The 20,871-nt window shown below is 36.5% G+C and overlaps 1 protein-coding gene and 1 pseudogene across 1 annotated transcript; one reads left to right on the top strand and one right to left on the bottom strand.

Moving 5' to 3' along the window:
* Window positions 1-2,916: 2,916 nt before the first annotated feature.
* On the top strand, window positions 2,917-5,898 carry LOC132173481 (phospholipase A1-IIgamma pseudogene; annotated as a pseudogene).
* A 10,702-nt stretch (window positions 5,899-16,600) lies between these two features.
* LOC148589816 (uncharacterized) lies at window positions 16,601-17,347 on the bottom strand. Its single transcript, XM_088515210.1, has 2 exons — window positions 17,176-17,347; window positions 16,601-17,046 (listed from the first exon to the last, which is right to left on the bottom strand). Exons 1-2 carry the CDS (start codon window positions 17,345-17,347, stop codon window positions 16,601-16,603), a joined length of 618 nt encoding a protein of 205 aa, XP_088371336.1.
* Between the last annotated feature and the right edge of the window lie 3,524 nt (window positions 17,348-20,871).

Raw genomic sequence — 20,871 nt, forward strand, 5'->3', positions numbered from 1 at the left:
GTGACGGACTCTCGTGGCCCACTCTCTTTAAAGGTAGTTGCGAGGGTAGGAATTTCTAACGACCCACCCTAACATGAGCGAGGGTGTGTAGCGAAAACTTCACACTCATATCTTGGGAGAGGGTGGGTCGTTGAGGAACAACCTCTCCCTACAACCACCTCCGCAGAGTAGGGTGGGTCAACCCACGGAGGGGATCTCCCCATCGCTACCCTTTCTATCTTTCTTTTTGGTTTTAGGAGATAAATTGATACGGTGATGCTGACGAACAGGCACGAAGCCAGACTTTGGTATGGGTATGGGCCAAATTAAAAAAAAAAAAAAATCTAAATATATATATATTTTTCTTTCCCTTAATTTTTTTTTTTTTTTTTTTTCCTTGTGTTGTGTTGGGGGCATGGCCTACACTAACCACCCCAGTTCCGTTCCTGCTGACGAAGTCGCACTAAACCATGTGGAGTATTGATTTGGCACTCTTGTGTGATGATTTCACAAATGCTTACATGGAAACGGCACATGCGATGCAACGCATGTTTGGAAAAGGTTTAAAATCGGTAGAGACCAATCGTAAAGCAACAATCATTTTCCTCACGCTCCAACTTGCTCATGGTCCCCCTCTCCAGCTTTGAGAAAAAAAAAAAAAAAACCTTGCTCATGGAAAAGCTTTTGTCTTGTAGAATATGTTTAAAGACAATTTTTTTTTGTTTTTTCAAATTGAGTTGAAGGTTGGAAAAATTTACTCGCATGTGTCACTTAGTATATGAAAATTACATAGTGATTTAATAAACTAATTAAAAAACATATGAAGATGAGGAAACATATTACACTTTTACAGACTTTAGTTGAAAAGAAATTACTCCGAACACGTACGTTTGGACGTAGCAAAGAGAAACTAGATAGAAACCATACACGGAGTCATGGAAATTAACCAACTGGTATATGATTTTTCTGGTTTTTTTTTTTTGGACTTTTAATACAATAAAGAAACGTGATGGAAACTATGTATGGACACGTGCACGTTTTCCCCAACCACGTACTATCTTTCAGCATAGAAATTATGACATTATATTAAAAGGGATCAGTATGAAAATTAATCGATTGAATGATGATGTTGCTTTTAAGCGTTGTTCGAGCGTTTTCAGGTCCACACTACAAAAAAAATTGGTGTTTAATGACTCACAAATAATGACATTTTTGGCCAAAAATGTCATTAATTATTTGTCTAGTGACATTTAAATAGTCATTTTTTCAAAATGGCAAAAAGTGCATAGATTGGAAATAGGGTTAATGTCGTTTGAATAGTGCCAAATGGCATTAAATGGTGTCTTTTTCAGCAAAATGCTAGCCTTTTAGAATGAGGCATTTTCACTATTCACACGTCACCTTTGAGAAGGTGCCATGTGAACAGACGAATAGTGAACGTCACATTCTAGAAGGTGACGTTTTCACTATAAAAAAAATAATTTTTACAATTTTACAAATATATATATATATATATATATATATATATATATAACAAACAAAAATCAATTTTAAAAATAAAACAAATTAAAATAAAATAAAATAAAATTAGAAGGTTGGTTTGCGGGCCACCCCTAGGGACATCTAGGCGGCCACCTATAGGGTGGCTCGCACGCCACCCCTTCCCCAAGTGTGGTTGCTAGTTTGGAACCGGTAGCCACATGTGTTTTTTAATTTTATTACTTTAAAAAAAAAAAATGTTTTATGTGTTTGGGTGAAAGTGAAATTTTTTTGAAGTTTTTGGGGATGTAGGTGGTTGTTTTAAACACAAATTTTAGGTGCTAATATTTTCAAATTTTGATACATTTTATTGTTCACGTGTGAATAGTGATGCATGAATAGTAACACTATTCAAACGTCACTATTTTATGAATAGTGAGATTTGAACGGTTAAAAAAGTCGCAGTTTAATGGCATTTTTTAAAAACATCACTATTCAAATGTCATTAAATGTGGAAATTTGTGTAGTGCCAAGAATTTGCTACCCAGCAATTTTCATTTTCTTAATGGTTAAGCTGTAAAAGACCTCACATACGGCAATGAGAGGTCCTGCAAAATAAAAACAAGGTCAAAGGGTCTTTGGTTGTGGCTGAAAACTTTTCGATGCTTAAGTTAGAATATTTATTTTAGCATAAGAAAGATAATGAAAATTCGTTTCTAGTTATCCATGAACCAATGTGTGTTGAGTAAGGTATGTATGAGAGAAATAAGAATTGTAAAACTGGAAGACTCAAAAGGGCGAGAGATGCGTGTCTCTCTCTAGGTCTTTGCCAGAGAGACCTTGTCTGGAGGAAGGAGAGAGAGATCCTCAAGGAAGAGAGGAGGCGTCACAAAGAGAGACTTCAGGGAGAAGAAAAAAGATGCCCTTCTTCTCCTTATTTCTCTTATTTAAAAGTTTGAACAATGATGTATACATGTATCATTAGGTGAGTGAATGATGTCATGTTTGTAGATAAGCGTAAACTAAAATGGGGCCGACTAGGAGATATTTTCTCCCCAACAAAGCATGATCAACCATATCAAGAGTAAGAATTCCTATATATATATATATATATATATATATATAGATATAGATATATATGTTCGAAGTTTTATACCACATGGCACATGCATGCATACACGGCATGGGAAGATTTTCTTGTGAGTAAGGGACACTAACGAGCCCCATAATACAAGGTCGGCACCAAATGCATGCAATGACGTAATTCCAGGATACAAGAAAGTAATATTAATTAGATCATCAACCAAATACTAATCACGTTTTAGGTGCGAATTAACCGTTGGAAATGTCGTATCAAAATGATATATACGAAGAAAAAAAAAAATATATATATATATATATATAAATTCAAGACGGTTGCGAGGAGGTGATGCTCATGAGTGCATGCGCGAAAGAATCATGAGTAACATAGCAACGAAATGGCGGGCTCTCAGTGGCGAGGAAGACTGGGAAGGTTTGCTAGATCCTCTCGACATTGATCTCCGCCGGTTGATCATTCACTACGGCGAAAGGGTTCAAGCTGTTTATGACGCCTTCATTGGTGAAGAGAAGTCTAAGAACTGTGGACTCTCCCGCTATACGAAGAGGCACTTGTTCGGGAAGGTGGGCTTAGTAAAGGGCAATCAATATAACTATGACATGACAAAATATTTCTATGCAACAACTGATGTCTCAAGCAACCGTGGCAACATGAAGAAATCCAAATCTGTTGAGGCATCGGCTGGGGATTCAAATTGGATTGGGTACGTTGCGGTGAGCACAAATATAGAAAGTGGCTTGTTAGGGAGGAGGGACATCTTGATTTGTTGGAGGGGAACTCAAGGGTTGGCCGAGTGGGTGATGAATATGGAGTTTGATTTGGTCTCAGCTTCTCCAATACTTGGGAAGAAGCATGATCCAAAGGTGCACTCTGGTTGGTACTCCATGTACACCACAGCTCGCGCGGGTTCCACGTACAATTGCACTAGTTGTAGAGAGCAGGTGAGAATTGTTCAATTATTAAGCTGATAGGAATATATAAATTTAATCACTTAAATATTACTTTAATATTTTCCTTAACCTATGAGCTCAAACTCACTTTTAATAGGTAAGACCCAACATGTGAAATATTTAATTAAAATGGAGGTTTGATTTGACGGAATCAATGTTCGATCCTATGACCGTTGGCTTTGATACCATATTAAATTACTAGTTATCCTAAAAGTTTAAAGCTTATAAGAAGAGATAAATTTAATCACTTAATCAATACTTTAACAAGAATTACTTGAAATTACTATATGCATTTTTTTTTTTCAAGAGACTTGCTACTTTTTCATCTCCCGTCGATCTTCCATCCATCTATTTTTTAACCTAATCATTGAATCTGTTTTCCTATACGTGTGGTGGGTGGAGATGGATCGGAGATGGAGAAATGTCATTACTCTCTTTTTAGTTGAATAATGATAAGAACTATATGTTTATCTCATAATCAACCCATAATCTTAATATAGCAATTTTAATCAATCATTGACTTGATCATTATTAAAAATAATAAATTTCAAAATTGATGAAAATTGTGAAATAAAAATGTATAGTATGCGAAAGGGTCTTTAATTTGCACTTGTAATGGCATTCAATAGATTTATAGCAACGGCTGATTTTCTGATTAGACAAATCGGAAACCTTTGGAGGCGCGTGAGGTTGTGAGTTTTCTTTTGGCAATTCTAGTGAGCCAGGAACGAGTGGGCCGCATGGATCTTGATCTGGTAATTGGACTTGGATTAGGATCCGCACAAATTATACCTGGAGTGGGCTGAACTGGGCCTGAGCTAGTTCAACTCGGATCATGGGCCGGTTTATGTTTGGTAGATGGTGGCCCATCCGGAAGATGGCACAACCTGTGACCAGCGTGTAATTGTCATGAAGCATGTGGGTGCATGGATAGGGGAAAGAAATGATGCGTCCGGGCATGAGAACAACTAGACTATCTCCATTTAAAGTAAATTGTAGATCAATTATTATTTTATGGTTAGAATTTAATGTCTGTGTCCAACAATGTAGATAACGCCACGTGTCATTTAAAAATTTACAAGAGTATGCATTATTTATACAGTTAGATACAAAAACATTAAATTTTAGAGGCGTGATAAATGCAGAACTTTTTGGGACAACTTTGGCCAAACTTTTTTCTTATTTTTTTTATTTTTTTTAAATAAAAATAAATTTTTTTTTTTGAATCAATATCATCAAATATGGTCCTTTTTTTTTATTTGATATTTTTTTTTTAAAAAAAAAATGGTATTTTTCTTCATAAAAATGGTCATTTTTTTTTTTTTTTTTAAAAAAATTCATGTTATTGCTTAAAAAAATGACCACATAACAAAAAAGTTGGGCAAAATTGTGCCAAAAAGTTATGTTTTGATCATTTTTCTAAATTTTAACCATAAAAAAACTAATCCACGTTGGAATAGGATCCTCTTGATTTTACTTGAAATGGAGAGGATCCTTGTCGGTAGGGATCGATGTGACTGTCTGAATTTACAATAAGTATATTTTTAAAGAATATATATAAGCTTGTAGGTGAAATGTGTGCGACAAATATTGTTTACAAAGAAAGTATACATTTATTTAGTTAACTCACTTTAATTTGTTATTATTTATATATAGTTAAATGATTTATTTCGCTTAATTACCATTTTTCTATAGTTGATTACCATCTTACACATAAATGAAATATAAATATACCATTTCTTTCAGGTTCTAAATGAGGTAAGGAGACTAGTAGACTCTTACAAGGACGAGGAAGTGAGCATTACTGTGACCGGCCACAGCTTGGGTGCTGCAATGGCAACTATGAATGCCGTCGACATTGTTTACAATGGATATAATATGCCTTCAGGGCCGCGCACAAATGAGCCAATCAAGGCATGCCTCGTCACAGTCTTTGTGTTTGGTGTGCCCCGCATCGGAGACGAAGGATTTCTCAAAGTATTCTCTGATCTCAAAAATCTTCATGTCTTACGCATCAATAATTTGCCAGGCGATGTTGTCCCTTCCCTGCCACCTACCGTGCCGCTGTTGTTCCCATACGCAGATGTCGGAGAGGAGTTGATAATTGATACTCGCAAATCGCCATACTTGAAAAATCTTGTTATTGATTCCAACGCGCATAATTTGGAAGTTTATTTGCATGGAGTTGCAGGAACACATGGGGAAGATGGAGAATTTAAACTGGAAGTGAATCGTGAAGTTGCACTTGTGAACAAGACGTCGGATGCTCTAAAAAATGAGCTCCTTGTACTTGATCATTGGTGGACTACGAAGAACAAGTCTATGACCCAAAACGACGACGGTTCTTGGGTGTTGATGGATCATGAGAGTGATGATATCATAATCTTATAATCATGCCTAGCTGGAAAATTGTGTGAGGTAGCCTTTGCATGTACTCGTACGTACTAAATAAAGCCACCGGTTTAGCTGGCCATGGCATTGCATCTCTCCACACTTTTGCAATGCAACAAATAAAGGTGTGAGCTAGCTTTGGGTTTGTTAGCTCTATAGATTATTGTAAGTTCCTCTATATATACTGCTTTCCCCTCTTCAACTCATAATTAATACATATACATGAATATGAATCTTTAGCTTGTGGCTGAGTAGCATGAGTATAAATGGTCCATTAAGATCGAGCATCTCTAGCAGCTTAGATAAAACTCTTAAATTGTCTAAATTTAACTAATATGAGGTAAGATTTACGTCCAACAGCTTATGTTTTGATAATTTCGCACTGCTTCTCTCTCCTTCATCATGCAAAACATCCTTGGCTTGTGAAAGACAGAAAAACATATAACATCCTTGGTTACACGTACATGACTTGGACAACTAAAGTGCTCCAAATTTATCTGTCCGTAAATACAATGTAATTGTGTGATTAGTTGTGCTTATGAAGTTTCTCCTTATTCTTAAATAAACATGAATGTACCTAAATTTAACTAAGGGGTAAAGTGATTTTTTTTTTCCCCGCAAAATGGTGATTTTAGCCTTGAAAGTAGGAGAAAAGATTCAAATAAGATGTCAAAAGATTTAAATAAGTGAACCATTCTTTAAAAAATCCTCTTCATTCGATTATGTAAAGAAAATGCAAAATGCATTTCTACTACAATTTGATGCTACATGTGGGTTGACATTGTTCATCAACACATTAATTTTTTAGTGTATTTCTCTCTCCCTCTCTTTCTCTAATATTTTTTGCTTTTTCCTCTTCGGTTCCATAGAAGCTTTGTCTCTTTGCCACAGCTTTTCTTCATTTTCACTCATTCCTCCAAACTCCACGACATCTTGCATTTAGGTGGCTAATCAACATAGAAGAGAGATATTATTTCATGGCATGTGACCTATTTTTCTTTGAGTCTCATTTTCAATTATTTGTTTAAATATAGTAGTTAAGGTTTAGGGGCGCCCGGGGCATTGTGAAGAGCTAAAGACCCATATGGTGACATAAAGTTGAAATCTTTCAAATTAATGTGGCAATACAATATACAAATTACTATCAATCTTTCAAATGTGTATATAGCTTTTCTTTCTCTCTCTCTCTCTCTCTCTCTCTCATTTCCCCATTGGCATTTGGTTGATTTGATCATTCGTTTCGTCGATTTAATCCTACTTAATTAAATTTTGTTGGGAAATTCTGGGTTCTTTTGAAACATTCAAATTACTGTTGTTCCCAGATTTTTATTTTCAGTTTGTGCATGGCATCGGAGCCTTTCGAAGATTTCATAGTCATTACTATGCATGTTCTTAACGATCGAGTTGATGCATTACAGGAGCGAACTTCAGCTTTCAGCAAAACACCTTAGAAAAACACAAATTAATGGGATTCTTGAACTTGGTTCTTCAAGCCTGTTTGGGATTGCATTAGAGAGCTTAAAAAATATTTTTTGTACTTAAAAAGTTGTGCAAAACAAAAAGTTGGCATGTTTGGTAGAAAATTTCAAAAATACTTTTTTAACTTTTTATGCTAAAAATGGTTAAAATGCATTTTTGGCGAAAGCTTAAAAATGAAGCTTTTGCTAAAAAAAATTTTTTTTAACTTAAAAGTTCGATTTCTCAAACACAATTCCCAACATGTTCTCTGTGTCGTGGAGCATTCCAAGTTATTTATTTATTTTTTAACAATGGCATTTTCAGAATTTTCAATTTCTTTGTTAATTAATTGTTAGAATTTAACAGAAAATCTTAACAATTGGGTCAGATTGTAAATTTTTAAAAATTGGATTTGTACTTTATCGGAATGATTGCAAAAGTGATGCAAGTCTTTTGCCTTTTAGGTTTTTAATAGTATCAGTTTCCCTTACTTCAAGATAATTACGAGATTAATTAGCCTTTTAGGATTATGGGCAAAGTATTTTAGGTTTTAATGAAGAGGGGACAACATTTTTTATTAGAAGGCCAAAAGGTTTTATTGGGTAGGGGCCAAACAGCCTAAAGTGAATTATATTACACCTTATATATATCCTAAGGGAGCCCCCACCCATTCGTCTCTAGGTGCAACTCGATCTTTCGTCTTTTTGGTTTGCAACTCCAGCGTGCCAACGGTGCAATATGATTATCATATTAGTTTACCTTATTGCTTTAGGGTGAAGTCTTTTAGGTTTTAATAGGTAGTGACCACTCAAAAATAAATAAATAATAATAATAATAGTAATAGGGTGACCAAAATTTTCAATTGATAGGGCTAAAATTTTTAATGAGTAGGAGCCAAAGAGTCCAAAATGAATTATGCTACACCTTGTAAAAAGAAAATTCAAATGAATAATTAGGTGGATCCCCCCTCCCTGTTTGCTTTATAAGATTAGGGATCAATTTTTAGGTTTTAATGGGTATGGGCTAACATTTTGAATGGGTAGGGGCCAAACAGTTCAAAGTAAAAAACTCAAATGAAGGGAGGGGGTAACCATAGCCTATACTAGCCAACCCCTCACATTCCTCTTTAATTACTAGTATTTTGTTTTCACTACAAGAATTTAGGTCTTTAGGGGCGACTTCAAGTCGATCCTAAAAGTCCTAAAGTGGACGCTGTTGACAACAACGTCGACTTTTGGACCCTAAAGGTGTGGACGCTAATTGTCCGACCCTAATGATAAAATGTGTGATTATCAGCGTCCATTTAAAGTCGACTCTAATGATCACTTTTAGCGTCCACTTTATCGACTCTAAAAGTCGCAATGTTTTGACCCTAAATGTGATGTAAACGTAAGCCATAGTCGACGCTGATAGTCAACCATTAGCGTCCACAAAGTGGACCCTAATGGTCCTAAATTTTTTTTTAAAAAAATAACTATCAGCGTCCAAACCAAAGTGGACGCTGATAGTTAACCATTAGGGTCCACTTTGTGGACCCTAATGGTCCTAAATTTTTTTGTTTTTTTTTTTTTAAAAAAAATTAACTATTAGCATCCAACCCAAAGTGGACGCTGATAGTTAACCATTAGGGTCCATCTAATGGTCCTAAAAAATAATAATAAAAAAAATAATCTGCGCTCGATCACACAATCGTGTGCGATCGATTGCAGTACTAGTAGGTTTTCGACATTTTGCGCTCGAACGCACATTGGGCATGCGTTCGATCGCGGAACCAGTAGGTTTTTGCCCTTTTGCGATCGATCGCACTTGAAGTGCGATCAATCGCAGGACCAGTGGGTTTTCAATATTTTGCGCTCGAACGCACATTGGGCATGCGCTTGATCGTGAAACAAGTATGTTTTTGATATTTTGCGATCGATCGCAGAACCAGGGAACGCTGGTATCAGTAACATATATCAGCTAACTCCTAACCACAATATTTCTATCACAATATTAATCATGACAAGAGTAAAAATATTGTACTCTGTTTTGAGTGAAACTAAAGATATATGTGGCTAAAAAAATTCAAAACATCAATGTAGATATAGTCTGTTTAAAGCTTTCTTTCTTTTTTTTTTCTTTTTTTTTTTTTTTTTTGACATGCTTGTTCACATGAAAGCCTCCTCTTTTATTGAACTCTTTGAATTGATTGACAAATTGTTAAGGTTGGTTGTCTGAAATAGTAAGATTTATCTTCCATTATTCCAGAGAATCAAGAATAAAAAGAACTCTAGCCACCCATTCATTAGCATAAGTTTGGTGTTCCTTAGCAATATTGAAGCACTTACTCATAAGTGCTAACTTGGTACTTATCTATAAGCTAGTGAGTCCTAAGCCAGTTACAATAAACATTAGCTTCCTCTATGAGAGAGGGGGGGAGAGAGAGAGAGAGAGAGAGAGAGAGAGAGAACAAATAGCAAACATGTGAGGGCAATCATATTATATCTGCAGTCTCAAAGATACTCAAAGCTTTAAAGACATATAGCACAGAAGGTTTTTAGTCCAGTGACTTATAAACAACTCAGACCAGGTAGATTGTTCAATCAAACTGTCAATCTTTGTGCCAAATCACATCTAAAAACATTGGAAGCAGTTGAGCAAATATTAAACAAACTAACCATAAACATTTTAGAGTCTGGATCTCAATGTGTGAAGAACTTGGGAGGCGTTTTGTCAATCTCTGTGCTAGGAACCTGAAATGAAAATGACAAGCATAACCAATCAAATTTCTTGAAACTAAATGAAATGGTTAAGTTCAGCTATTTACCCTAAACTATAGGGTCATTCAATATCCAATCTACCTTCTCCAAATGAGTGTCAAAACTAACATATTAGTTGGGGGATGATGTAGGGAGGACATTACATATTAAAAGGCACTAATCTATTAATTTTGACAGCTTAGTGCAGCCCACCATTCATCTACCCACTATAACATTAATTTTAACCCTAATTTGGATGGTGTAGTGGACGTTGCATATTAATCTAGAGTTAAGTGTTGATAGCAAAATTATTTTATTTACGCACAGAATGCAAATGACCCTATAATTGAGGGTGGATAGCTACATCTACATGTTCGACGAAATTAGACTTTGGGGACAAACATACCATAACATAGTTTGTTTTGCCACACAACAAATCACAACTCGTAGTAGAAGAAAAAGGACAAAACAATAGTATCTATGGGGTCGAAAAAGTGACCAAGAGAAAATGGAAAGAGAAAAAAGAAAAAAAGTGAAAATTCAGATTCTCCATTATTTTGTTAAGAATGTAAAGGGAAAAAATAGTGATTTTTGAATTTTATATGATCTTATACCTCTTTATCCTATAATTATGAAAATGATATAATATAAAGGCCAAACATATCATGAATAATGGCTTAAAACTACAAAACGACACCTATCATTGGAAACACAAGAAAACCACAAATGCTGGCAAAGTTTAAAAGTTTAACACCTTTTGGAGAAGACTACTATGCATTAACACTACTTCACCACATCAGACAACAATCTTCAAACTAATCTAAATGCCCACAAGAAACGTTACTCAAAAGGACTAACCTCATCAAAATCATAAAAAATATGTGAGAACTGCCCCATGAACCAAACTTGCCAAGGGAGAAAACTATTAAATATATGTTTTACAATCCATGGCCAGCAAAATTGCAGAACCCAAAATAAAGTACTTATCTGCATTCTCTTCCTTGCCAATTCATCGTTATAAGCAATTTGAGTAATCTACCACAATGAACCAGTATATAATATCAAAAACAATGAGAATGAAACCCAACATGATAGAGGAAGAGATACTAAAAATGTGTTTCTTCATGAAACATATTAAAATGAGAACCTGCTTGGGTGGTTTAACTTTCTTGTACTCTTGTCATCCTGCATACACTTAAAAAGAAAATTTAGAAAATTATTCTCCCTTGCATTGTTTACTCAAAGTTCTTTAACCTTGATAAACATGTCAAGGGAGATTTACGAAATCAAAAGTTCTTGAACCAAAAATTTTGCGAATATCTTAACATAATATAAACCAAATAAAAAGTACCAACAAATATACATTACCAAACAGATCACGATCAACAAATACTCAAATACACAGTAGCAAATAGAAAGTACCAACAACTATCTAAATATATAGTATCAAAAAATATATCCCAAATAGATGGTATGAAAAAGTACATCCTAAATAAATGGTTATTCCAAAGCTCCCTCAATTGTTGTCTTCACTTGATTCATCTCCAATCAAGCACCCTTTAGACCTAAGAAGAATAGAATTTCATATAATGATAAATAAGCTTTTTAACGATTACTTAGTATGTGTGTTTTAGTAAAATTAATGCATAGGTAAAGTTTCACTAACCCTTCAATACGTGACATTAAGAACTCAACAGTGGCTTTCAATTTGTTCGTTTCCTCAACGTTGACTTGCAGATTTTCCCTGTACTGATGAAGTTCGATTCTAGTCTATTGAAGCTCGCTTTGAGTATCTTCTTGTCTTTTCCTACACTTGTCATGGTTGTCAAGTGGGCGAACGCTTGAGATGAAGTACTTAAAGGGGTAGGAATAAGACTGCATCCCATTCCTCTAACGTGCCCAGATTGTCGGCCCCCTAGTACTTGCGTGACTATTTCTTGCATTCGGTCCTCCACACTTTCCTCCACATTGCCTTCCTCTAAGGCCTCACTGGTTGTCAATTCTCGCATCTAAAGTTGTACAAGTCATAGTTGGCCTTAGTTTAATATATACTTCATGCAAGTTTATTATTCATGTTCTTCACTAATCAACTTAACGATCAGAGCGTAAACATTTACTTACATATAGACTTTTGCATTTGTCATTCACAAACTCTTTATCCTTTTTTCTTGTATGGGTAGCCTCATATAGTTCAACAGGATTAGGCTTCACTTTTGTTTCTTGTTCCTACACATAATACATATAATCAAAGTTTACACTAAATAATGTTATTTTCAGGAAATTATGCTACGAGATACTTACCTTTTTGTAAATGACGTTGACAAATGAACAAGTCCTAGCTGTGTGCTTTGTTTCCAATTTGCTTCTGTTTTTTATATTTCGTTCAAACTTTTCCTATGAAATTTGGAGAGAAAAAAAAAAAAAAACACAATTATTCATAAAATGTCTTCAAGTGCATGCAAATTATATCAATCTGAATTTTCTAATCAGTATAATAATATATATTTATCTTCCATTTACCGTCATCAAATGAGTCACATATTAGGTTCCACTGTTCAGGACCATATCCTGCTGGTATGTTTTCGCTCCCAATAGCCTTAGCCTTGGCAATCCCCTCATCATCGTCTTTATGAATGCCTTCAAAATATTTCTTGTAGTGGTCCCTATACAAGTTCGAACGAAGCCTAGCATATGCACGACCCAATCTATGTTCAACAGCTTTGATGTGCTCGTATTGTCCCATATTCAATGCGAAGTTTGACTGATACATAATAGATAAGAAAACAATGGTAAAAAATGTGTCACATTATTTTTTCATACGAAACATATTCTTAAACATTACATTGATATTCATACCTGAACATAGAATAACAACTCGCTCTTTTCCTCAGCTGGGACCTTCTTCCATTCACTGTGATGGAGTCCGCACATGTTACGAATAATCTTCCCAATCTTGCTTGCAAACCATGATGCATTCTCGCCTACAGGTACCCGGTGTCTATTTGGGATGTTTAGCACTAAGGGACCATTCTTAAGTACGTGGTCACTCAACTTCTTATACTTGACCTTACCCCTTACACTTCTGATAGACGTGGTAGCTGTTACGCAAAACATAGTAACGTAGTAAGTTATATTTGGAAAAGTATATTGTCAAATGTCTATAACAAACCAAAATAATACAAATATAACATTTCATAAACATATAATTCATAAACTTACAAGATGCAGTAGGGGCGGTTCCTTGTGAATGCAATCCTGTCACTGAGTGAATAGAATTATTAGACTCGTGTGAAGGATGCCCATCCACTGACTGGAGGGGGAGGGGGGCGAGGGCAACATTTTCATATCTGTATCACCAAATCCAGAATTGGGAGTTGGACTTTCATGCTCGTCAATAAGGCCCCGACCTTGACCTTGGCCTCGGCCTTGTGCTACTGGAACACGTTTGCGTCCTGTTGTTGTCATTGTTATGATCAATCTGCTAACAACTCAAAAACCAAAAAATTATATTAGTCAAATTATAACCATATAACATGTTCAATATTTTTGACAAACATACAATAATCATGCTAGTAAAAAAAACACCACAATATATATATATATATATATATATATATATATATATATATATATATATATATATATATATATATATATAGAGAGAGAGAGAGAGAGAGAGAGCATCAACTTCATTAAATATGCTAATACACTTTGTACTTACACCAAATGTGAGCTTATGTTCAACACACTTCATCATCATATTCATATTCAGAATCTGTATCACTGTTACTTGAAGAAGATTATTAGTGTTCAGAGTCTATATTGTTGTCGCTACATAACTCATCTTCTTCATCAAACTTTGTATCATGGTCCTCGTCTGGCAAGTTATCGTTGGCAAACATGCTTGCATCAAGTTGAATATATAATTCATCAATTGCTATTGTCGCATCATCTCTACGTAATTGAGTGGAGGCCTCAACATTTGTTTCATCAACAAAGACCATATTACCCCCAACACATTCACCTTCTTGGTATACGTCATCACTGAGTCTTTGGTCATCTTCTGTATTATCTCCCTTTTGTACTATTGGAATATCATAGATGTCTCTATTGATCAATTTCTGCACCACTTTCCAATTACTACCCAATTTAGGATCATCCAAGTAAAACACTTGCGAAGCTTGACATGTTGAGATGAACGGGTCGGATTCACACCATTTATGAGAAGTATTCACAATCATGAAGCCTTGGTCCATTTGTACTCCTGTTGCACTCCCAATGTCCCACCAATCGCACTCAAACAAGTACACGAGATTTTGGCCAGGGTAACGTAACTCTAGAATATTTTTTTAACTCACCATAATCCTTTGTTATTGAGGTTTCTTCCTCACTTGAAACAGAAATACCACTGTTCTGGGTAGTACGAGTTTCTGCACATTCTTTCGTGTGGTACCCAACCCCATTCACGATGCATCCTCTATACGATCTAACATGACGATCAGGCCTGCATGCAAGATCATATAATTGTTTTGAGCCATTGTCTGCAGTACACCCACTATTGTATAAACGTTTATGGAACCAACGTTCAAAGTTAGCCTTATGCTTTTTTTCAATGTCACGGCCGCCTTCTCTTTTGATCATATTATAATGTTCACTGCATGAAAAATAAACGTATTGGTAAATGATCATCAACGCTAAAATTATAACATGTCGTAACAGGTAAAACACAAAGACCATTACTAAACTTACTCCAAAGGAGACATAGCTTTATATAAGAGATTTCCTACAATTATGCTAATCTATTCTAGGTAGTCTAAGTATAAAAGGCAACTAAACAAATATTAAACTAGTACAATATATTTGCCAATGAATGCCCAGCTATCATTGACCTTCCCTTCTCAACACTCCCCCTCAAGTTGGAGAGTGAATGTCAAGAACTCCCAACTTGCGTATCATAGTTGAGAAAGCTTCCTTTCCCAATGGTTTCGTGAACACATCCACAAGTTGATTTGTTGAAGCAACATGTTTGGTTACAACTGAACCATCTTGTATTTTGTCACGAATAAAATGGCAATCCATCCCTATATGTATGGTTCTTTCATGGAAAACGGGATTGGTAGCTATATGTAAGGCGGCTGTGTTATCACAATATAACAATGCTAGCTTTAGATGCGATATTCTCAAATCTTTCAATAATGAGCGTAGCCAAGATAATTCATAGCATGTACTTGTCATGGCTCTATATTCAGTTTTTGCTGAGGAGAGAGATACGGTTTTCTGCCTCTTTGTCCTCCAAGAAATAAGAGAAGATTCCAAAAAAACACAATAACCCGTAGTGGATCTACGAGATATTGGACAACCAGCCCAATCCGAATCAGACAAAGCTTGCAAAGATAAATCATTATGAGAAGGGAAAAACAAACCTTGTCCTAGACTGCTTTTCAAATAACTCAATACACGCAAGACAGCTCTCATGTGTGGTTTGCGTGGTGCATGCATGAATCTGCTTAACACATGGACCGAATGGGTGATGTCCGGCCGGGTAATAGTCAAATAAATTAGGCGTCCAACAAGTTGCCTATACTGAGACGGATCTTTAAGCAATTCACCTGAATTCGAGAGCTTTATGTTTTGTTCCATGGGAAAGTTCATAGGTTTAGCACCCAAAAATCCACCATCTTTTAAAATTTCCAAAGTATATTTTCGTTGAGAGATGGAAATACCTTTCTTCGACCGACAAACTTCGATGTCCAAAAAATACTTCAAATCACCCAAATCTTTAATCCGAAAATGACTATGCAGAAATTGCTTGAGAGCTAATATGGTATTGGCATCATTACCCGTAATAAGAATGTAATCGACATATATCAACAAAGTTGTAAAAGGTTTGCCTTTCCGACATGTGAATAACGAGTAATCTGCTTTGGATTGAACAAATCCAGCAGCTTGGATATTTGTAGAGAACTTGGCAAACCATTGTCGGGAAGCTTGCTTTAATCCATATAACGACTTGTGAAGGCGACACACTAGATTCTCCCCTTGTCGCCGAAGACCAGGAGGTTGAGACATATAAATTTCTTCATGGAGATCGCCATGAAGAAAAGCATTGTTGACATCAAGTTGGTGAAGAGACCAATTCTTGGTACGTAGCTACTAAAGCCAATAAACAACGAACATTAATCATTTTAGCAGTGGGAGAGAAAGTGTCATGGTAATCTATACCTTCCAGCTGTGTGTAACCTTTTGCAACCAAATGATCTTTGAAATGCTCAATAGTACCATCCGAGTGCCGTTTGATTTTATAAACCCAACGACAACCAATAGGCTTCTTACCAAGAGGAAGAGAAGTGAGGGACCAAGTGTGGTTGGCGTCTAAATGAGTGTTTCCTTGATTGGACCTGTTTGATGCATGTTTAGGGTGTTTTGGTGGGTACCCATTTAGCTTCCAGCATGTTTCTCGCACATGATGGTCATTGTCACAATAAGAGCAGTGCAAAGGTTTTCGATTAGATGGGGTTGGAATGAGAAGAAGAACCTTGTCCATGTCGAACAGCCATGGCTGAGTTCTCCATCATCACACGTGCAGCCCCTAAGCTTCGCTGCTTCTCCTCTTGTACAATGGAAGAGTAAGCCTTGGCAACATTAGGTAGTGGATTCATCAACAGAATTTGCCCTCGGATTGCACTGTAGGACTCATTGAGTCCCATAAGAAATTGCATCAATTTGGGTCTCTTATGGTCTATCCCACAAGAGCAAACGGTGTCATTATAGGATCCTAGTTCATCCCATAATTTTTTTAGCCTTGTGTAATAAGCCGCAACAGTCATCTGATCTTGAGCAAGACAAGTAATGTCCCTCTCCATCTGAAAAATACGAGGGGCATTGCTTTGAGAAAAACGATCCCGAAGGTTTTCCCATACCTCCTGGGCAGTGGTGGAAAAAATGACACTGTCTGCAAGATCCTATGTGAGTGAATTGAGAATCCAAGAAAGGATCATATCGTCATATTTTTTCCACGAAGCATAGTCGTCTAGTTTGGCTGTGGCAGATGGCATTGTGGTGGTCCCGTCTATGTAATAACCTAACTTGGATTTGGCATTCAAAGAAATCGTCATGGCTCTTGACCATGTCGAATAATTATCCCTATTGAGGGGCTTGGAAACAAGCACCATTCCTGGATGATCGGAATGGTGAAGAAAATATAGATTGGCAGCATCAAGCTTGCCTCCATTTGAAGGTTGCTGTTCCGTCATGATAATGAGAAACAATGATAAAAGGAAGGCAAAAAGAAAGAGGGTAGAGAGCTAGGGTATCGTTCCCTGCTCTGATACCATGTAAAGAAGGAAAATAATATTTGCCTTTGAACGAATTTTATTGAATTAGGAGACGTAGCTTTATACAAGAGGTTTCCTACAATCATGCTAATCTATTCTAGGTAGTCTAAGTATAAAAGGCAACTAAACAAATATACAACTAATACAATATATTTGTCAATGAATGCCCAAATATCATTGACCTTCCCTTCTCAACAAACCTAGCAGGAATTAAAACTGAGGGATCTTGGGTGTTTGTCCTATTTTTTTGGTATTCATGTCCATCGTGACTGTAAAGGACTTCATCTAAATCAAACCAAGTACATTTTGGACTTACCAAATCGTGTCCAAATAATTGGAGTTAAACCCTATGCAGCTCCATGCATGAGGGTCGGAACTTACAAGATTAGATGTTGATCCTCTACCTGACCCTATCCTCTACAGGCACATTGTGGCAGCATTGCAATATTGCACATTGACTAGGCCTGACATCTCCCCTATCTAGTGAATCGACTATGCCAATTTCTCCATTGCCCTACTACAACTCATTTCAAGGCTGCCAATAGAGTATTTTGTTATCTCAATGGCACTGCTGATCATGGTTTCTATTTCACTCCATGCCCTTACAATTGCATCTCTACTGTGACTCGGATTGGACTAGGGATCCCATTGACAAGGGTTCAACAAGTGGATACTGTATGTTCCTTGGGTCAAACCTAGTGTCGTGGCAAGCCAAGAAACAACCAGTGATGACAAGGTCTAGCTAGCATAGGGCCATGGCTATCACTACATCAGAGTTATGCTGGTTAAGAAGCATTTTAATTCCTTTTTGTGTTTTTGATGTTTACAGGCTTTTGGAAGAAAGTGAAGTAAAACTGGGTGATTTGGGCTCAAAAAGAGAAGATGAGAAAAATTGGAGCTCCCTGGTACTGCGATCAATCGCAGGGTACCTGCGATCGAGTGCAATACTAGAGAAGATACTGCATAAGCCAGGCAATGAGCGATCGAGCGCAGGCCAAAAGAAGGATCGATCGCAGACCTGCGATCGAGCGCACACGGGCTGCGATCAATCGCACCCATGCGCAGGAGGCATCCCAAGTGGCGGCTAGAATGTCCCTATTTCCATATTAGGGTTTTTCAAACTCCAAATTGTAATAGGATTGAAACCCTACGAAATCCCTAGGGTTTACTACTTTTTCAAGGACTTTTAAAGCCTATAAATAGACTCCTAAGCCTTTAGAATGGACAGGCTTGGAAAAGGGAGAAGAATAGGAGCTCTCAAGTCAAGTATCGGGTTTATTCTTTCCTTTCTTTTATTTTATTTTATGAAGATGTTTAACATCAACTCTATGTGTAGCTAATTTACTTAGTAGGGCTAGATTGAAGCCCTAGTTATGCTAAATTAATATTTCAATATTGGCGCCTTGTGATGATCATGTTGTGCTATTTAACTTGATTAATACCTGCTTGCATGAATTCCTCATATGTGTATGCCTGATCAACATGTGCATGTGGTATGGACTCATTAGTTAGATCAATTTGGATGACCGAGTCCTGAGTTTAACTTAAGTAACAAAAGAATCCACACCACAATTCTTGGGTTAATCAACATGGGGAACTGGGAGTATACACCCATGCCCTAGGCCTCGTGTGTTTGTCGATTTCCATAGAACATATACTTTTCTAAAGAACAACTTAGTATTTACCATGCTAAATCCTTTAGGAAAAAAAAAAGTTAGAGTATACACCCATACCTAACTCGTTGCTTAGAGAAATCAATAGCTTAAAGAGTATACACCCCTGCCCTTAGGTTGGCAAACATTAAATATGCATAACTTGATCAAAGCATTGGCATATTGATATATTAGCTTAATATAATTAGTGGTGGATATCAAAGTCCTACCCTTTGTTATCATCACTTCAACAATCAATCTTTATTTTGCTTTTGCTTAAGGAATCTATTTTTAAACATAAATTCAGCAATCCTCGTGGGAATGATCTTGTACTTGCACCCTATACTACCATGTTGACCTTGTGCACTTGCAAGTAAAACGTACAATTATTTACCTATTAATTTAGGTAGATTTTTGCACAACAAGTTTTTGGCGCCGTTGCCAGGTTTTGCGGCGAATTTTGTTTAAATTTATTTTCCTTTAGTTTTGTTATTTTAATTTTCACTTTTTAATTTAGTGTTAGCAAAAATCAAAAAGAATTTCTCATTTTCCTTAACTTTTCTGTTTTCTGTGCAGGTTGCGGATTGACATTCTGTGATTGCGATCAATCGTCAGCAAAGTGCGATCGAGCGCAGTTCCAGGGAGCATCCGGACCAGGCAGTGCTGAAGCTACCAAGTTCATGCAAGGTCGTCGATCTCAAGCCTCAACCGTTTTTCCCTTCGATCCTGAAATTGAGTGGACAATTCGACAACGACCTAGAGACAAAGAAGGAGAAGAAGAAGTTGAAATGGAAGATTTGCAAGAAAATCCAATTGGGCCAAGACCCCTAGAAGCAAATCCACCACGAGTGAGGAGACCAATGAAGCAAGCATACGTGCCAACAAACCTCCATCAACCCTCATGCATAGCATATCAACCAGAGGTGGACAGCAACTATTATATCTCTCCCCAAATCCTCAATGCATTGACCCACTTCAGAGGCACAGCTACTGAGGATCCCAACTTGCATCTTAAGAAATTCTTTGACTTATGCAAGTTGCAGCATGTTCAAGGCCTAACTCAGGAGAGACTCAAGTTAGTCCTCTTTCCTTTTTCGTTGAAAGATAATGCTAAACTGTAGTACAATTCCTTGCCTGCAGAGTCCATTCATACTTGGGAAGAATTGACCACCAGGTTTCTGAAGAGGTTTTTCCCAGCTGATGTGGTATTTTTGTGACCAAAAATATCAATTATAAAAATAACCACTCGCAATAGGACGAATTTTTGTAGGATACGGCTATAGAGAGGGTGTCGAACCTCAAGGACTGCAGGGGTTTAATGATCAAAATTAAAAGATCAAAGTTAACTTAATTAAAAGGGGTTTTGATTTGATTTGCTTAAAAACTAAAGTGCATGAAAATAAAAGAGATTTAAAATAAGAGAGAGAGAGAGTAGGGTATTGACTTCACCTCTATCCGCACAACAATGGTTAATCATAATTAATCCCATAAATTTATTCTATGCATGTTATAAATAAACAAGAAACTATTTTATTAAAGAATAAGCATAATCTATCTTCGGTTGGCACGGATCGTCCACCTAACCACTAAGATGCGGTACGACCCGTCTTCCCTAGGTATAAATTATCAAATTCTATAACAGGATACATACAATCAATGAATAAGTGTAACCCATCTTCGGTTGGCATGGACTGTCTACCTAAATTACACTAAACTAGGGTGTAGTACAATCCGTCTTCCCTAGGCATGGCCTATCAAATCCTATTGATCATATGTCAATTAAACCCATTG

This window comes from Corylus avellana, chromosome 1 (genome assembly GCF_965113065.1).
Source record: "Corylus avellana chromosome 1, dhCorAvel1.hap1.2, whole genome shotgun sequence".
Lineage (NCBI taxonomy): Eukaryota > Viridiplantae > Streptophyta > Magnoliopsida > Fagales > Betulaceae > Corylus > Corylus avellana.